Source organism: Globicephala melas, chromosome 6 (assembly GCF_963455315.2).
Source record: "Globicephala melas chromosome 6, mGloMel1.2, whole genome shotgun sequence".
NCBI lineage: Eukaryota > Metazoa > Chordata > Mammalia > Artiodactyla > Delphinidae > Globicephala > Globicephala melas.
The window spans coordinates 49766459-49783667 of record NC_083319.1 but is presented as its reverse complement, the minus strand read 5'-3'; the positions used below and the strand labels follow the sequence as shown (position 1 = coordinate 49783667).

The window sequence follows — 17209 nt, the reverse complement described above, 5'->3', positions numbered from 1 at the left end:
TCACATTCTGACTGGCACACACATAGAAAAGACAGATTCTAAAATAATGATAGACATTTGGGTGTTCATTTTCAAGTAATGCTTATATTGAAGGAAAAATATAAATTCAGAGATCACTTTGGTGGAAACTTTCTTTTGCATTTAATGAATCTGTATTATACCTAACTTACTATTTGTTCAACAATAGACTCAATGTAATTATTTCTTCTTCACTGTAAGTGTCATCAGGGCAGAGACCATGTCTGTTTTGTTCACTACTTAATTCTAAGGGTTTACTACAAAAACATGATGCAAGAATAACAGGAATTTTCAAGTGCTCATGACTTTCACTATCTGTCTCAAACTTACTTAACATCAGTGATAAATGGCTTTTTTAAGTAGGTAAGACAAAATTCAGCAGTGAATTCTTTAAATCTGCAAACTAAAGAATTTCAAATGGAATGATAAAAAGAAAAGCAGCATTTATGAAAAAATAAGAGTGGGATTGCTGGATCATATGGTAGCTCTATTTTTAGTTCCTTGAGGAACCTCCATACTGTTTTCCATAGTGTCTGCACCAATGTACATCCCCACCAACAGTGTACTAGGGTTCCCTTTTTCCTACATCCTTGCCGACATTTGTTATTTTTGATGATAAACTTTTTGATGACAGCCACTCTGAGAGGAGTGAGGTGGTTTTCATTTGCCTCTCTCTGATGATTATAATTTCAAAACATTTTCATCCTCTCCAAAACAACCCCTATTCCTATTAGGAGTCCTCTAATTCCCCATTCCCCCTATCCTCTGGCACCCACTAATCTGCTTTGCTTATTCTGAATATGTCATATAAATGGAATACTACTTTCAATCAGCATATTGTTTTCAAGGTTCACCATGTTATAGTATTTATCAGAACTTCATTCCTTTTTTATGGCTGAATAACAGACCACCGTATGGATATACCATATTTTGTTTGTCTATTCCTCAGATACTGGACATTTGGGGTATTACTTTTTTTTTTGGCTTTTATGAGTAATGCTGCTATGAACATTCTCATACACACTTTGGTATGAACATATGCTTTCGATATTTTTGGATATATACCTAGCAGTGGAATTGTAGGGTCATACATGGTGTTTCTATGTTTCATTTTTTGAGGAAATGCCAAACTTTTCCCCAGTGGCTGCACTGTTTCACATTCCTACCACCAATGTATAAGGGTTCCAATTTCTCTACATCCTTGTCAACACTTGTTATTGTCTTTTTTATTTTAGTCATCCTAGTTGTGTGAAATGGTATCTCACTGTGGTTTGATTGGCATTTCCCCAGTGGTTAATGCTGTTGAACATCTTTTCATGTCTTTCTTGGTCATTTGTATATCTTTTTTGGAGAAATGACCCTATGTGCTTTTTCAGGTGACACACGGTATCAGCTTTCAATTGGCTAGTAGTAATGAACTCTGTTCAACTGTGACTGTTTCCTTCCACCCCACCCTCAAATTAGACTATTTTAAAATTTTACTTCAGTGTATGTCCACTGAAACACACAAACATTACAGGGAACAAAAAATAGAAAATTAAGACCTCTCATAATTCTACTCCCTAGCACTGGTAAACATTCTTTATTCTCTAACCTTTTTTTTCTGACTAGAAAATGCATGCTTATAGAAAATATATCTGTAACACCACTGTGTTTGTGTGTATAAATATCTGTTGAGCACTTACAATACGCCAGGTACTGTTCTAAACATCTTAAATAGCATTCAATGCTAATAACATAAAAAAAAATTGTAGTAGGCCCATCTCTTATTTGGTTTTATATCCTTAACCTATAATGAACATTTTTCTTTAAATAATCTTCTAGAATATAATTTCTAGTAGCAATAAAATATTCCACTTTTTGATGGACTGTAATGTAACCAATCCCTTGTTACTAGAGGATTAGGCTGTTTCCAGTTTTTCACTATTATAAGTGGTATTTTTATATACCAAACTCCCATATTTAATGTAACAGCCAGTGTTTATTGATCAATTAGTATGAGCACTTGTGATAGCCACGTTATGTAGATTCTCCCACTTAATTTACGTCCCTCGATGAGGTAGGAATTATCATCATCCCCAATTTACAGATGAGAAAACTGAAGGTTAGAGAGGCTAAGCAACGTTCTTAAGGCCACACAGCAAATTGGTGGGAGAGTCAAGATTCAAATTACGTCTGTATGACCACTGAGTGGAGCCTTTAATCACTATATCATACTGCACCTCCCATTTTTTCTTTAGGATGAACTCCTAGAAGCAGAACTGCTAGATTAGAGATAACACACATTTTGCGGGGGTAACATCTGGTAAATGCTGCCATGTTGCCCTTTGGTAAGATTATACCAATTTCTACAATGCTTGTTTTTATACCCTTATCAATGCTGAATATCAGCACTTTAAAAAATCATTTTCAGTTTTCTAAGTAAAAAAATGCCACTCAGTTCATATGTATTTTTAAGCTGCTCTAGACAACTGGTACTTTTGTGATTACTTCCTCTAACAGGCAAAGCATAGTACATGATCTCCTAGCTGGGCCCAATGGCTTACAAGAACAGAAAGGGGATTTTGTAAATTCAGCGCACTTCACTGAGAGTGAGAGACAGTGGCAGTGGTGACAGGAAGAGTCCCAAGTCCCCCCAAGGGCAGAGGAGGGCAGACTGACAACATGTGAGGCTAGCAGTGGACCAGGGCAGATAAGTCAACACATTACTAACGCGTTGTCATCTTCAACAATGGATGGTCTCAAGGAACCAAGAATTTCACCTTGGCCTCATGTTTCTGATTTATGGGAATGCCACTTTAAAAGGTTCACATAAAGGCAGGAAAGTTTCCAAAGACCTCTCAACTTACCTGGACTCTGCCTTCCTTTATCCTCAACCCTCCCCTTACCTCTTTCCACCTCCCACAGGATACCAAGTCGTGGAGCGGAGATGACTGGTTTTAAAGCACTCCATATCCGTCACAACCCACCAGATAACTTGAATTCATCCCTCCCGACACCCCCACAGTGTAGCATCCCTCCCTCTGGCAGCTGTTTCCAATGAGCCCAGTTTGGATGAGGAGCCATTTCTGTGATCCCACTGTACCCGGAGATTCCCTCAGTTCCTGCAAGCGTCACACTGCTTTGTAACTGTCGGTATGTGTTTCTTCAACTAGATTTTTCAATTTGTTGAGAGCAAGCTTTTTGTCTTTATGCCTCACCCAGTGTATACAACAGTGTCTGGGAATGATAGGGTTTCACTACTTTTTCATGAATGAATTGCACTGAGTTGACCTAGCAAATTGGTAGGCAAGTTTCATCTAAGTTTTCTATCTATGGGGAGCAGAGAAAGGAACTAAAATTTAGTGAGCCTCTATTAGGTGCCCAGTACTTTATACACATTACCCCAAGTAATTCTCAGTAATCCACTGAGGCAGGCAGTAGAGCCCCTATCTTACAGATGAAAACATTAAAGCCTTACTTTACACACACAGCTAATAGGGCCAGAATCTGAACTCAGGTTAATGTGATTCTGTCTTTTCTCTTTCCACTCCATTAGGTAGCCTCCCCTCCTGAAATGCAAAGCCATGTAAACTGGAGGGAAAGGCTTCTCTTCCAGACTGTTGGCTTAAAATCCCTCAGAAGTGAAGGCTCTCCTATTTATCCTGGAGGAATCTCCGGCTAGGACACAGAGAGGGGAGAAGGGAGAGGGGACTGAAGGGAGACGTAGGAAGGGAGTGGTGAGTAAAAATTAGAGAATGCTTCGCTATTAATCTGAAAGCACCACATGAGACATTCTGACCCCTTTAAATTGTCTCAAGCCTGGGAAGCTTTTAGAAGAGTACCCTAGATTCTTAAGGCACTGATACCACAAGAAGTGAAGAAAAAATAGAGAAGCTGTAGTATGTAAGAAGGAGCACAAGGATACCTGGCTCTCATTCTGATGAATAATAAATGATACAACCGTGGCTAAGTCCAAGCCATTAAAATTCTATGGAAACTTCCATCTCCTCATTTCTAAACTAAAAGGATTAGGCTGTGACAGTTCTCAACTGGCTCTGCATCCAAATAACCCCCTGAGCCTGTGAAAAATACTGATCTCTAAATCCTATCTTCACTTCAATTCAGTAGGCCTGGGGTGGGACACAGGAATTCTCAGGTAATTTACAGATTCAGCCAAGTTTGGGAACACCTGGGTGAGATCCTCTGTTCCCTCCCCAGCAGAGGAGATTGTGAAAAGGCAGCCAGCTGATTTAGCACTTTAAGTCACAAAACAGAAGACTACCAAGAAAGAACAATTTCAGTTCCATAAGGTTTAATAATCTCTTCCTGTTTCAGGGCAAAATGAGTTATGCTCAGTCTTCCTTACTGCTTAAACCTGCTTTGTTCTACCAATGGACTAGCCTTAAGAGTGTCAAGGGCTCCCGTGGTGGCGCAGTGGTTGGGAGTCCGCCTGCCGATGCAGGGGACACGGGTTCGTGCCCCGGTCTGGGAAGATCCCACATGCCGCGGAGCGGCTGGGCCCGTGAGCCATGGCCGCTGAGCCTGCGCATCCGGAGCCTGTGCTCCGCTACAGGAGAGGCCACAGCACTGAGAGGCCCGCGTACGGCAAAAAAAAAAAAAAAAAAAAAAAGTGTCAAAACCATGCTGGTGAGGAATGCAAACTTTTTAAAAAAAATTACCAGGGTTTCTCGGGAGGTATCAGTTCTTACAATCCTCTCCGGCCTACTGGGTCATTAGTTCCTCTACTTCTCTCTTTTAAAGCTCCTCTGAGAAGGAACTACTATATACTACCAGAAGATTTAAATGGCAGGCAGGAAGTATGCCTAGGGACATAGAATAACAGCCCTACCTTGACATCTAGCTTGGCCAGGTGCTGTAAAACCCAGATGCGATGGGACCAGGCATTATAGTTGCTTGGGTATCTCCCTGCTGCTTCACCACAGACCTCCATCTCTTCTCGTATTAGTTGCTGTGTCCTTTCTGCAGGAATTATTCCCAAGTTTCCTTTGGTCACAAAGGAAGGCAAGGAGGTTTCCTGAATTAGCTGTTGTAGCACCCATCGCCTGTTAAGGTAACATGTGGGAAAGAAATGAGGAAAGAAAATAAACCACAGAGGAAAACAACCAGAGTTTTCTTTATTCTCAATTTAATTTCCATTCATAGACAATGCAAAATAAAGCCCAGTTTTCAAACTTTTTTGGGGGGGGGTTGTTTTTGTTTTTAAAGACATAATTAATTTGAGCAGCACGGATATGGGTGGTGGCGGGGAATAAAGGACAAAGATTAAACAAAAAGCTTTCCGAAATGTTAACATTTGTCAAAAAGAGAATGTCATCAGTTCCAAAATGACAACTTCAAAACTTCATTTGGCCAGGAAATGTAAAGGCAACGTGTGTGTGTGTGTGTGTGTGTGTGTGTGTGGTGGTACTGTGTGTGTGGGAGGGGGTGATATTAATTAATGGCTGGTAAATAATCAAGAGGAGCATAGTTCACTTTTATTTATTTTTTAAGATTTTTTTTTGATGTGGACCATTTTTGAAGTCTTTATTGGATTTGTTACAATATTGTTTCTGTTTTATGTTTTGGTTTCTTGGCCGGTGAGGCATGTGGGATCTTAGTTCCCTGACCAGGGACTGAACCTGCACCCCCTGCATTGGAAGGAGAAGTCTTAACCACTGGGATACCAGGGAAGTCCCGGTTCACTTTTCATTATATGTGCATGGCTCATCCTACGTGTATTTGTTTGTTTGCAAACAAGAAGCTGTATTAAGCTTTCATGAAGCAAAATTTCTATATTATAGCACAGAATCTGGAAGGAAACAAATACAATATGATTAGTTAAACCACCAAGGAGGTTTTAAAATGTCTTTATCCACAGATTTTCCCTTTGTCTATTTAAGATTTTCACTAGCATACATTTAAATGAAAAGCACTAAAAAAGTGTCTCTAACCACTTAATGTCTTCAGGTTTTACAAATATTTTCTCATAAGAAAGCATTCTTTTTAGATTAAAAATTTCCAACCCAGGGTACAGAAAATTGAGTAAGAAAACTCATTTTGTCGTTTTCAAATAATAGAAGTTATTTTTAACAACCAAAACTTGCTTTATAAAATAATAAGCCAATAAATTGATGGCTGCATATTTAATAACTCCCTTCCCCTGCCACCACCCCTTTCCTAACCTCTATTTACACAATCATATATCTCTCTGTAGTCTGCTATCCCTATTTCTAGTAGGAAGAAAATACAGCTAACTATATCATTTGGAAGTAGATGCTCTGCAAGGCTAGCCAAAGGCAAGATTACAGTTAAGAAACCTTAAACTGACTTTAAGATCCTAAAAATACTCAGGATGTAAGAAAAGTTATAAGGGGCTTAAGAACAGATTTCTTCAGAGATTCTCCTCACTGACCCCAACCAGTAAGCCTAAACCATCTCATTTTAGTCAAAAGAGAGTAGTTACATGGGATCCAAGAGTAGGATGCTTCCAGATAGCCAGGATTTTGAAAAGAGTTCTTACATGCACTTTGGATATCTGCTTCAGGCCTTTAACCTAAAAATATTCTTTGCATTTACGGTCTTAGCAACTCTAGTTCAGCCCACACACCATTCACTTCAGTTGCCCTTACTTGGTTAGTTTTAATAACCATAACCATCACCACCACCATCTTTACCAGGAACACACTTGAATGAATTAAATCCAAGTTTAATAAAACAAGTTGCTCATTACAGTTGAATATCTAAATGCAATTTCCATGATTGCTTCAGATAGTTAATAATAATAGCTAAAATTTACTGAGTATTTCATATATGCCAGGCACTATGGTAGTGTTTACATGCATTATCTGATGTAAACTCAACCATTTACTCTGAGATAGGTATAATTATTATTCGCATTTTACAAATGATAAAACCAAAGCTTGAAGAGGTTAAACAATTTCTGAAGATCACATAAAGTGATGGCATCTAGACTTAAATGTAGATATAATTTGACTTTAGAATTCATACTCTGAATCACTGTGTGACCTGCTTCACATTCTGTGTTTGTTTTTTTTTTCTCCAGCCATTCTAAATTCTAAGTAAGAATCCTATGGTGTAAATTAACCAAACCTGTGAATCCATGTTTCTGGACTCTTTGGAAACTTAGTTAAGGCCAGTTTTCCCAGATGTAAGTCCTTAATTGGATTTAAAGTGCCAGAGAGGATCAGCTCTTTTCTGTAAAAGAAAAATAAAAAGAACCATTACTTTGCCTTTCTACAGAAACATACTGCATGACTATTAATATAACCTCATTGTGAAGCAAATTTCCAAGAATAAAAAAAAGAAAACATAAAACTCTCATAAATGTCACACAGTAATCAAGAATGTATTCTCATAATCTTGAAATAACAAATTAAAAAACAGAAGCTCTTAAATCAACAGTGGAACTTTAGTTATCTATTTGGTAGAAGGCAAAGGGGTTTTCTGGCTTGTAGCATTTCCAAAACTTACAAGGCCTGACTTCAGTATCTGTAGGGCAAATCCAATACAAGTCAAGAATTGTAGCTTCCTAAGTAGGACTTGATATGGTCTAGTTTGTTACCAAAAAACACACATACAGCAACACACTGGACTGAGATGTAGCAAAAAAATCGTTCATTCAATAACTACCCTAACAAAATTATTTTTTTTTTTTTTGGATTTTCCCTTCTACCTTTCCTCATATGCATATGTATTTTAAAATATAATTTTATATTCTGCTCATATCTTAAGAATTACCCCACAGTTCTATATAATCTTTAAAATGAACATTTTAAATGGTCAAATAGTTTTCATTCAGTAGCTATCCTGTAATTTAATGACCTTTCCCCCTGTAATTAGACATTTTAGGTTGCTTCCAAGTTTTTGCTATTCTAAAAGAATTCTGAAACAAAAATCTTTGTGCTTATAAGTTCTTTTGTTTGTACTACTACTTAGGATAAGTTTCCAAAAGACATATTACCAGGTGAAATACTTGGATGGCTCTTGATACACTAGACCATTCCTTTTTGAAATATAAACAGAAGTAAAAGGAATATGAGCTTTTTGTTGTTGTTTTAAAACTGTTCAAAGCTTCAGTGCAATTATAAACTATGTCACGCAAGAGTTCCACCTATTTCTCAGGTTACTCTAATTTAAGTTTAGATTTTCTCAGGTAAGTTTTTAATAATAAGCTCTGATATTACTGATTACACTCCTATTTTTCAATTTATCTACTGTTTTATAATAAAATTAGGTCACCTGCTAGTTTTTATTAACTTTAAAATGTCTTTCCTGTGGTAGGGCTGACCATTCATTTACTTTAGAGATGTTAATCTCAACAAAACCAGAGCCCAGCTCATATGTCTCAACTACTTAGATGGATTTAGTTCCTAAATACCACAATACATTTTCTTTCCAACAGCAATGTACTATTTCTAAAATTTTATTTGATAAGGAAAATAAATTCCTTTTTAATGAAAATACTATATAGTGATAATAAATACTTGCATTTTACAATCAATTTTATTTCAGACCAGTAACTTCACTCTGTAAAATAATCTGAAGTGATACCAAGGTTTATGACTGCTTTAAAAAATGATTTATTGACTATTTTCTTTCAATGTGCAGGAAATCTATGTCATTAAAAGAATATTTTAATGCAACAGCCAGTTATTTCTGCAGTTCTAGATCCCTTCTCTTCTGAAATCAGTAACGTTTTGTTCATACAATAAGTCAGGATACCTGTAGTGTAAAAGAAGGCAAAATATTGCTCTATGTAATTTAAACTACTTTGTAGAGCGCTTGTTTCTCAGAGTAGGGTCCCTAACTGCAACATCATCATCATTTGGAACTTGTGAGAAATATAGATTCTTAAGTCTCACCCCAGACCCACTGAATCAAAAACTCCAGTGGGGCAAAGCAATGTGTTTTAACAAGCCCTCCAGGGCACACTAGAGTTTAAAAACCACTACTGTAGAGAACTTATTGTATTAAGCCAAATTTTCATTTACTAAATTTAAAACCTCTCCTTATTTAAAACTGCCTACCTATATTCCCATATATGTCTGTATATAAGGGGAATTAAAATTCTTCAGAAAAGAGGAAGTTACCTTACAACTGAATCTTGACAAAGTTTCTTAAATAAGGGCTATCTCTTAATCTCTTTATTTTGAACAACAAAGTCATATTTGTGAAGATATCTTAGTCTGAAACAACCTCAATCAAAGGTATATATGGATGCTTAAAAAGATCGTCTGATAGAATCATTAAAAAAGGTAGCAAAATTTTACTATCAATTTAATAAACATTCCTAGGAAAGGACTGAACATTGCAGGCATTGGATCATTATAAAGCAAATTTTGAAAAGATCACTTGAAAAAGAAATATGGTAACTGGTTAAGTTATGGCTATCATATAACCTAGAGATCCAACAAAAAACCACCTGCTTTAATATATTCAAGTAGGAATCTCGTCTGAGATAAAACTTCCAGTCACACATGGATTTGGAAAGTGCTGTATCTGAAACAACTAAAATGTAAGTAAACACGATGTGCTCTGGAAAACTGTGCTAGATAACTCAAAAAATAGTTCTCGTGATGACAAAAAGTCACTGATGTCAATAAGCCATGTGAGAAGTTTGAACTGTCTAATGAAATGTGAGAGCAAAATGAAGAATTTATAAATTAAAATATTTCAGGTAACATGTTATTTTAAAGGTGTGTAACTATATTGAAAAATTAAATATCCTAAGAAGAAATTTGCTTATTTCATGTACTTACCTTAAAGTTTACAAATTGATATTAGCCTAAAAAAATCTTTTTTTTTTGGACTGTTATTGAGGAAATGGAGTATTGTCTTAAATTTGAGGTGACTTTATTTTCTGGCATACTGAATAAGCTGGGCTTCTATATTCATCCTAAAAGCCTTAGGTGGTCCATTGCTAACAGATGAAGAAGGCATTAAGTGAGGGTCATCAAATAAATATGGAAAAAACTAATTAGGAAAGGACAAGGCAGCTGTGTCATTTGGGATAGAGAGCAGGGTGGTAAGAAACAGTGCTATGCTACACATGCAACCTTGTTATGGGATTAAATTATGTGAGGGCTGACTTTTTTTTAAATGTGGGTGAAGGGAGGAGACTAAAGAAGTTTTAAGAAATAATAAAAAGTAGAATGATAAAAAGGAATGAGGTTTCTCACATAGCAGATTTTTCAAACAATAAAAGTTACTCCTTTAAAATTTTTGCTACACATTTCACTTACTAATTAAACAGTATATGAAAAACCTCATTACTTTCCCTTGAAGACTGTAGTTCATCACTATGAAAATCAGCTAGTGTTGGTTAAAACACACCCACAGGAGCCTCCAGGCCACTACTACATAGTACTTAGTACTACTACTAAGGTTAAGTAGTATGTTTTCTTTCTCTATATGAGTTCCTGTGCTTTTATATTTCTGCAAAGTTTATCTTATTTTATAAAGTTTTTATGTCTTCTCTACCATCTCAAACTATGGCTTCTCTCTGCTGTCACTCTATCCAAAATTTGTAGGAGACCAGGGGCCATGTGTATCATGTCCATGGCTAAATTTCAACAGGTTAGCCTCAGTACCTGGCATATAGTAAATACTGAATAAACATATGCCACCGTTTTTTCACCCCTTAATCTTCAGTTATTTTGTGTGAAATAACAATAATGATAATAATAAAAGTCATCCTCATAAAAACTACCATTTATTGAACACTTCTTCTGAATCAGGCAGTGTGTTAAGTGAATTACATATATTTTCTACTTCAATTCTCACAAAGATCCTGTATTATGTTAAATAATATGAAACTGCCAATATTCAATGTTTTGTTGTTTTTTTAAAATAAACCTTTTATTTTAGAATTCTTTTAAATTTACAGAAAAGTTCTTAAGAATAGTACAGAGAATTTCTGTATGGCCTGTACCCAGTTTCTCTTATTATTAACATCTTATATTATTACGGTACATTTGTCACAACTGATGAAGCATTGATAGATTAGTATTGGAAGTCCATACTTTATTCAGAATCACTTCATTTTTACCAAACATCCTTTTTGTATATCAGGGTCCCACCAGGATATCACATTATATTTGGTTGTTATATCTCTGTAGGCTCCTCTCGGTCCCTTAGATATACCTTGTTTTTGATGGCCTTGACAGTTGTGAGAGTACTTATTGGGTATTTTGTATGATATTTTTCTCATGGTTAGACTAGGGTTATGGGTTTTGAGGGGACCACAGAGGTAAAGTGCCATTTTCATCATATATCATGGGTACATAATATCAGCATGACTTGTCACTGTTTATGTTGACCTTGAATACCTGGCTTAGGCAGTATACGCTAGATTCCTCCACTGTTCTTTTTGGGAAAAGGTTACACTTTAAGGAGTGAAGATATATGCTCCATCTCTTTGAGGGGAGTTACCTAGATAAATTATTTGGAATTTTTCTGTATGCGAGAGTTGTCTATTATCTCTTATTTGTTTGTTTATTTGAGCATTTCTTTTATCAGTATGGACTTATGGATATCCATTTTCTACTTTGGGGTATAATCCAATACTATGTTATTTTATTGTTCAAACTGTTCCAGCTTTGGCCAATGGAAGCACTTCCTTACTTTCTGTCTCTCAAAGATGTTCCAGGCTCATTTGGTGTATTTCCCGGCTTGGTCCTAGAATCAGCCATTTCTCCAAAAAGCCCAGCTCCTTTTATTAGAGAATGGTGTTAGAAACCAGGATCTGAAAGTTTGGATTTAATCATTTCTGAGTTACAAAAAGAACAATTTTATATGGTACAATCCAATGTTACCTCAGTTTTACAGATGAGGAAACAAAAGCTGGGAGAGATTCAGTAACCTGCTCAAGGTCTCCAAGCTCAAAGTGTCTGAACCAAACATCAAATCTGCATAAAGTAAAGTTACCAATTAAATTTAAATCAATCTTTACTTTGAGTAAAGAATATGAATCATTGGAGCTTGGTGTCAGCTCTTCTAGCTGCTCAAAGATGTTTTGCTTACTCTATGTTCACAGACTGAGGGAAAAATAGGACATTATTATGAAGTCAACCTCTTTCATCAATTAATTCACCAATTTTCAAAGCAAATTCAAAGCAAAAAAAAAAAAAAAGTACCAGTCATTTTTTTTCTAGAATCAGCCGGGTTTTTAAACTATATGCATCACATACTTTAATCACAGATCAGCTCAAAAACTTATTCTTGCCCTTGTTTTTCTTCCTAAGACTGCGACACCTATAAAGTGAACTACTGATATGTTACAACATCTTTTAGCAGTTTATAAATTCAGCCAAAGATCATTCAACGATTCCCAAAGTTACTGCAGAAGAAATGTACCAACAATTAAACATAAAATGTTGAGTATTTGATTTGTGAGAACTTACAGCATTATATCAGTTTATTTCCAAAGTTGTTTGTTTTTTGCTCAAAATGGACTCATGACTCTGTCTTTATATGTCAATCTTACCAATACAAATTAAAATTTACTAGAACACATATCTACAATGGGTTTCTTAAAAATCAAGATTTCCTTTCTACTCATCTAGCACAAAACTTACTAAATCATCTTACTAGAATAGCTTCAAGATTAACTATTAACATCACTGAAGTCAGATTTATGGAGCAATTTCCCTTCATAGGACCAAACCACACACAATCAAAACACAGTTTCAACAGAATCATTAAAAAAAAAAAATCACCTAATTCAGATTTTTTTTTTTTTTTTTGGCGGTACATGGGCCTCTCACTGTTGTGGCCTCTCCCGTTGCGGAGCACAGGCCCCAGACGCACAAGCTCAGCGGCTATGGCTCACGGGCCCAGCCGCTCCGCGGCATGTGGGATCTTCCCAGACCAGGGCACGAACCCGCGTCCCCTACATCGGCAGGCGGACTCTCAACCACTGCGCCACCAGGGAAGACCTAATTCAGATCTTTTATTTCACAGCTATGGAAACTAAAACTCCTGAGAAGTTAAAGGTCTTGTCCAAGGCAACTGCTAGTTAATTGATGAAACAGGACTAAGATTCATATATCTTAAGAACTAGGTTCTCTCTTCACCACTAAACTGCCATATAGAATATACAATGAATTATATGTGTTTGCGTATACACATTATGCTAGTAAGAATCTTTTTTTGTGGCAGGATTTTAAATTCCTCTGTAATGATGAGGAATCTATGAACATAAATAAAAATGGTACTCCCACTTCTCTATTACACTCATTTCTTTTTCACTGAATTTAATTATTTTCAGTGCCCAGTCTGCAAACTGAGTATCTATTGTATACCAGGCACTAAAGTGTTAGAGGCTAGGGAAACAAGGAAAAAAAAAAAAAAAAAGACATGGTCTCTACCCTTAAGAAAGCGCTCAGTTTTAAGTTTATAGTACCTTCCTAAAAGTCTCCTTTGTTGATTCTTCCTCATCTCGCAAACTCTAGAACAGCACTGTCCAATAGAAATATAATGTGAGTCATACATGTGAGCCATATATGTAATTAAAAATTTTCTAACAGCTACATTAAAAACAAGTACAAAATAATATATTGTATTTAATTAATATACCCCAAATATAATTTCAACATGTAATCAATATAAAAATTACTAATAAGAAAGATATTTTACTTTTGGGGTACCCAGTCTTCAAAATCTGATGTGTAGTTTACACTTACAGCACATCTCAGTGGAGACTAGTCATATCTCAAGGGCTCAATAGCCACTTGTGGCTAGTGGCTACTATACTGAACTGTGCAGCTCTAGAAACCTGTAGTGTCCCAGTGCTTAGTCTTTGGACTGGTTCTCTTCTAATATCTATACCCACTACTTCGGATATCTCAAACAATCTCATGGCTTTAAATACCATACATTTTCCAGTGATTCCCAAATTATATCTGGCCTAGAACTCTCGCCTGAACTTTAGATTCATACACAACTGCTTGGACACAAACCTAACATGTCCCAAACTGAACTCTTGACTTCCAACCACCTGCCCCCTCACGCACTTAAATCTGCTCCTCTTCCAGACATCCCCATTTCAGTAATAGCAACTCCAACCTTTCAGTTGCTCAGGCCAAAAACCAGAGTCAATCTTGACCTTCATTCTCTCACATCCAATTTATCATCTGTGTCTTTAAAATCAGTTTATTAAATACAGTCAAAGCTTACATAGTTTATAAAATACAGTGAGAATCTTACCTGCTTCACACCACTTCTAGTGCTGAGCTTTATCTACCTCAGTCACCATCATCACTCACCTAAACTACTGCAACCACTTCTTAACTTCCTAACCGCTCCCTGCACTCCTACAGTCTACTTTCCACACAGGAACCAGAGTTTTAAAACATAAGATATTGTCCCTCCTAACCTTGAAAACCTTCAATGACTTTCTATCTCACCCCAAGTAAAAGTCAAAATTTCTTATTGCTGTCTTATTGACAGCAGCTTATGAAGATCTACAAAGCCCAGTGAGATCTGGCCCATCACTCTCTGGCCTCATCTCCTGTTACTCTCTCCCTCATTCATGCTACTCCAGCTACCCTGGCTTCCTTGCTGTTCCAGAATAACCAGGAACACTTCAGTCATGACTGAGGGCTTTTCCACTTGCTGTTCTCTCTACGTGGAATGTTCTTAGCCCAAAACTGACAGAGATTGATCCCTGGCTTCATGGCAGTCTTTGCTCAAATGTAGCCTATTAAAACTGCAATACCATTCCTTCCATTCTCTTACTGGTCTTCTCTACCTTCCTTTCCCACTTTTTCTCCATAGGATTAAGCAACACTTGATCTACCATATATTTCACTTACTAATGTCCTTATTGCTTTTCTTCCTCTACTAGAATAAAAGTTCCACAAGGACAGAGATTTTTGTTTGTTTTGCTCATGGTTCTATTCCCAGTGCCTAGGACCTAGCATAGAGTATACAGTTGATCAATAAATATTTGATGAATGAATGAACAAATGTTGTCAAGTATTGTTTGGGTTAAATGAGATAACATATAAAGTTGTAGTATGGTCCCTGGAATAGAGTAGCCACTCATAAACATTAGTCTACTCCCTAACCACTGTGGAGATTTCCATGAAAGAAAATCAGAATTCTAAAATTTGTAAATTTTTAAAGCCTTCTATCTCATTCTATCCTTTCTCACTCTTTACTCTAAATATCTGATCATTATCAGTCAAAAGACAATTTAAAACAAATAATAGAGGTTACCTAAATTTAATAAAACTAGCTACAAATTTAAAATTCAGTGGGTATTATAAAACACTAACGTGGAATTAAAATTCACAGAAAATTGAAGTATTGTTTAAGTCATCTTTAAAGATAAAGAGCTATAATTTATGGCTCTTTCCTATAGGAAATTTCAAATGAATTCACAATGTTCAACAGGACTTCACTTTTATTTATCTACAATTTGTATCCTGCTTTCCTCCAGGAAAATTTGTGTTAGTCTAAAGAACCACCAATTTTTAAAAACCATACATACTGTTTAAATGAAAATTTTAAGAAATGAACCTGGCCTGACTTTTAATATTTCTATAAAGTATTCTGTGTTTAAGGCGACAACAATCAGAATTAAAGAACTTAAGATACTAATAAGATGTGGTCCTTCTCCAAAATACTGAGTGCCAGAGACTTCAAATGATTTGCCCACAGAGGTCACAAGGTGACTAAACTAACAGTCTGTGACCTTGAATGCTCACTTTTACACTTTCTACTGCACTGCAATGCTTCTCAAATATACTAACCAATACTTTACAATACAACCAATTATGCTGATTCCTTCTACCCCCCTAAAAAAGGAAGATAAAAGCATGTATCAAATGGTATACTGTAATTCAACATGAAAATTTATATTTCAGGCAAGAAGTTTAGGGAGAACAAACATAAACATGCAAAAAGGGGCAAAGTGTATATCAGAATTGTCATGGAGATATTATAAAGAAGAAATAAGTTTAAGATGCCATGAATATGTGATTTATATTTCACTTTTCAAAAAGCTAACAATTCATGTGGCTTATATGTCTTCAGAAATTTGGGCAATTTCATTTTATCACTGATGAGAATGACGTACCTCACGTTCCACGCAGTGGTAAAGTCTGGGTTTAGAAGTAGCAGGGTGCATGTGACATCTATCAATTCTAAAATAAAGAGAAGTCATATTAAAAACAAACAGTCCTACCCTTGAAGGTGTGGCTTCTCTTTCTTTTAAGGTCCTCTTTATTTTATATATATATATCACATTATACTTATATCTCATGTCATAGTAATTTTAACGATAACTTTGTTCTAAGCTGTCAGAGACACAAAGATTATCCTCAGATACAAAGACATGAAGATTTTCTTCTACTTATAGTAAGTATAACTTTTTAAAAGTTGACACTGAAACCACTTTACAATACGTCTATAAAGAATAATCAAACTAACCTATTCATTCTTTTAGCGGTTTTTGGCACAAAAAAACACTATTTCTCTACCACTACTCATTTAATTTCACAAATATTTCAAGAATTGACTACGTGCAAATTTTCAAAAAGAAAATCACATATAATCCAACTTAGTTAACAATTCATTTACATTCCCCTGCAAAGATTATTTCTTACACACATTTTTACAGTTACAGCAATGATAAATGCACAATTTTGTTCTATGTTTTTCACTCAACATTATTACATATGCATTCTCCTATATTGCTACAGTATGCATTTTTTTTTTTTGCGGTACACGGGCCTCTCACTGCTGTGGCCTCTCCCGTTGCGGAACACAGGCTCCGGATGTGCAGGCCCAGAGGCCATGGCTCACAGGCCCAGCCGCTCCACGGCATGTGGGATCCTCCCAGACCGGGGCACGCACCCGCTTCCCCTGCATCTGCAGGTGGACTCTCAACCACTGCGCCACCAGGGAAGCCCTACAGTATGCATTTTTAAGAACTGCATAACAATCCTTCAGTTTAATATATTATCATTTATCTTCTTCTTTAGGCTGTTTCCTGTTTTGTTTTTACTGTTATGGATAATACTACTACAAACACTTTTAAGCATACTTTTTGTCTCATAGATTATTTTCTTTGGATATTTTTCCAGGAGTAGAACTACTATGTCAAACAATACAAATATCAGTATGGCTCCCACTAAGCACTTCCAAATTGTTCTCCAAATGGACTGTATCTATTTACATCGCC

The 17209-nt window shown here is 36.1% G+C and overlaps 1 protein-coding gene across 1 annotated transcript in view; it reads right to left on the bottom strand.

The window, feature by feature from the left end:
* The window catches only part of PTAR1 (protein prenyltransferase alpha subunit repeat containing 1), a 48305-nt gene that overhangs the window by 12256 nt on the left and 18840 nt on the right, over positions 1–17209 (bottom strand). Inside the window, exons 3-5 of the mRNA XM_030877022.2 lie at positions 16103–16169; positions 7111–7215; positions 4850–5063 (exon numbers count right to left, since the gene is read on the bottom strand). Of these exons, the coding sequence (XP_030732882.2) occupies positions 4850–5063; positions 7111–7215; positions 16103–16169 (386 nt within the window). The remainder of the gene's footprint in view (positions 1–4849; positions 5064–7110; positions 7216–16102; positions 16170–17209) is intronic.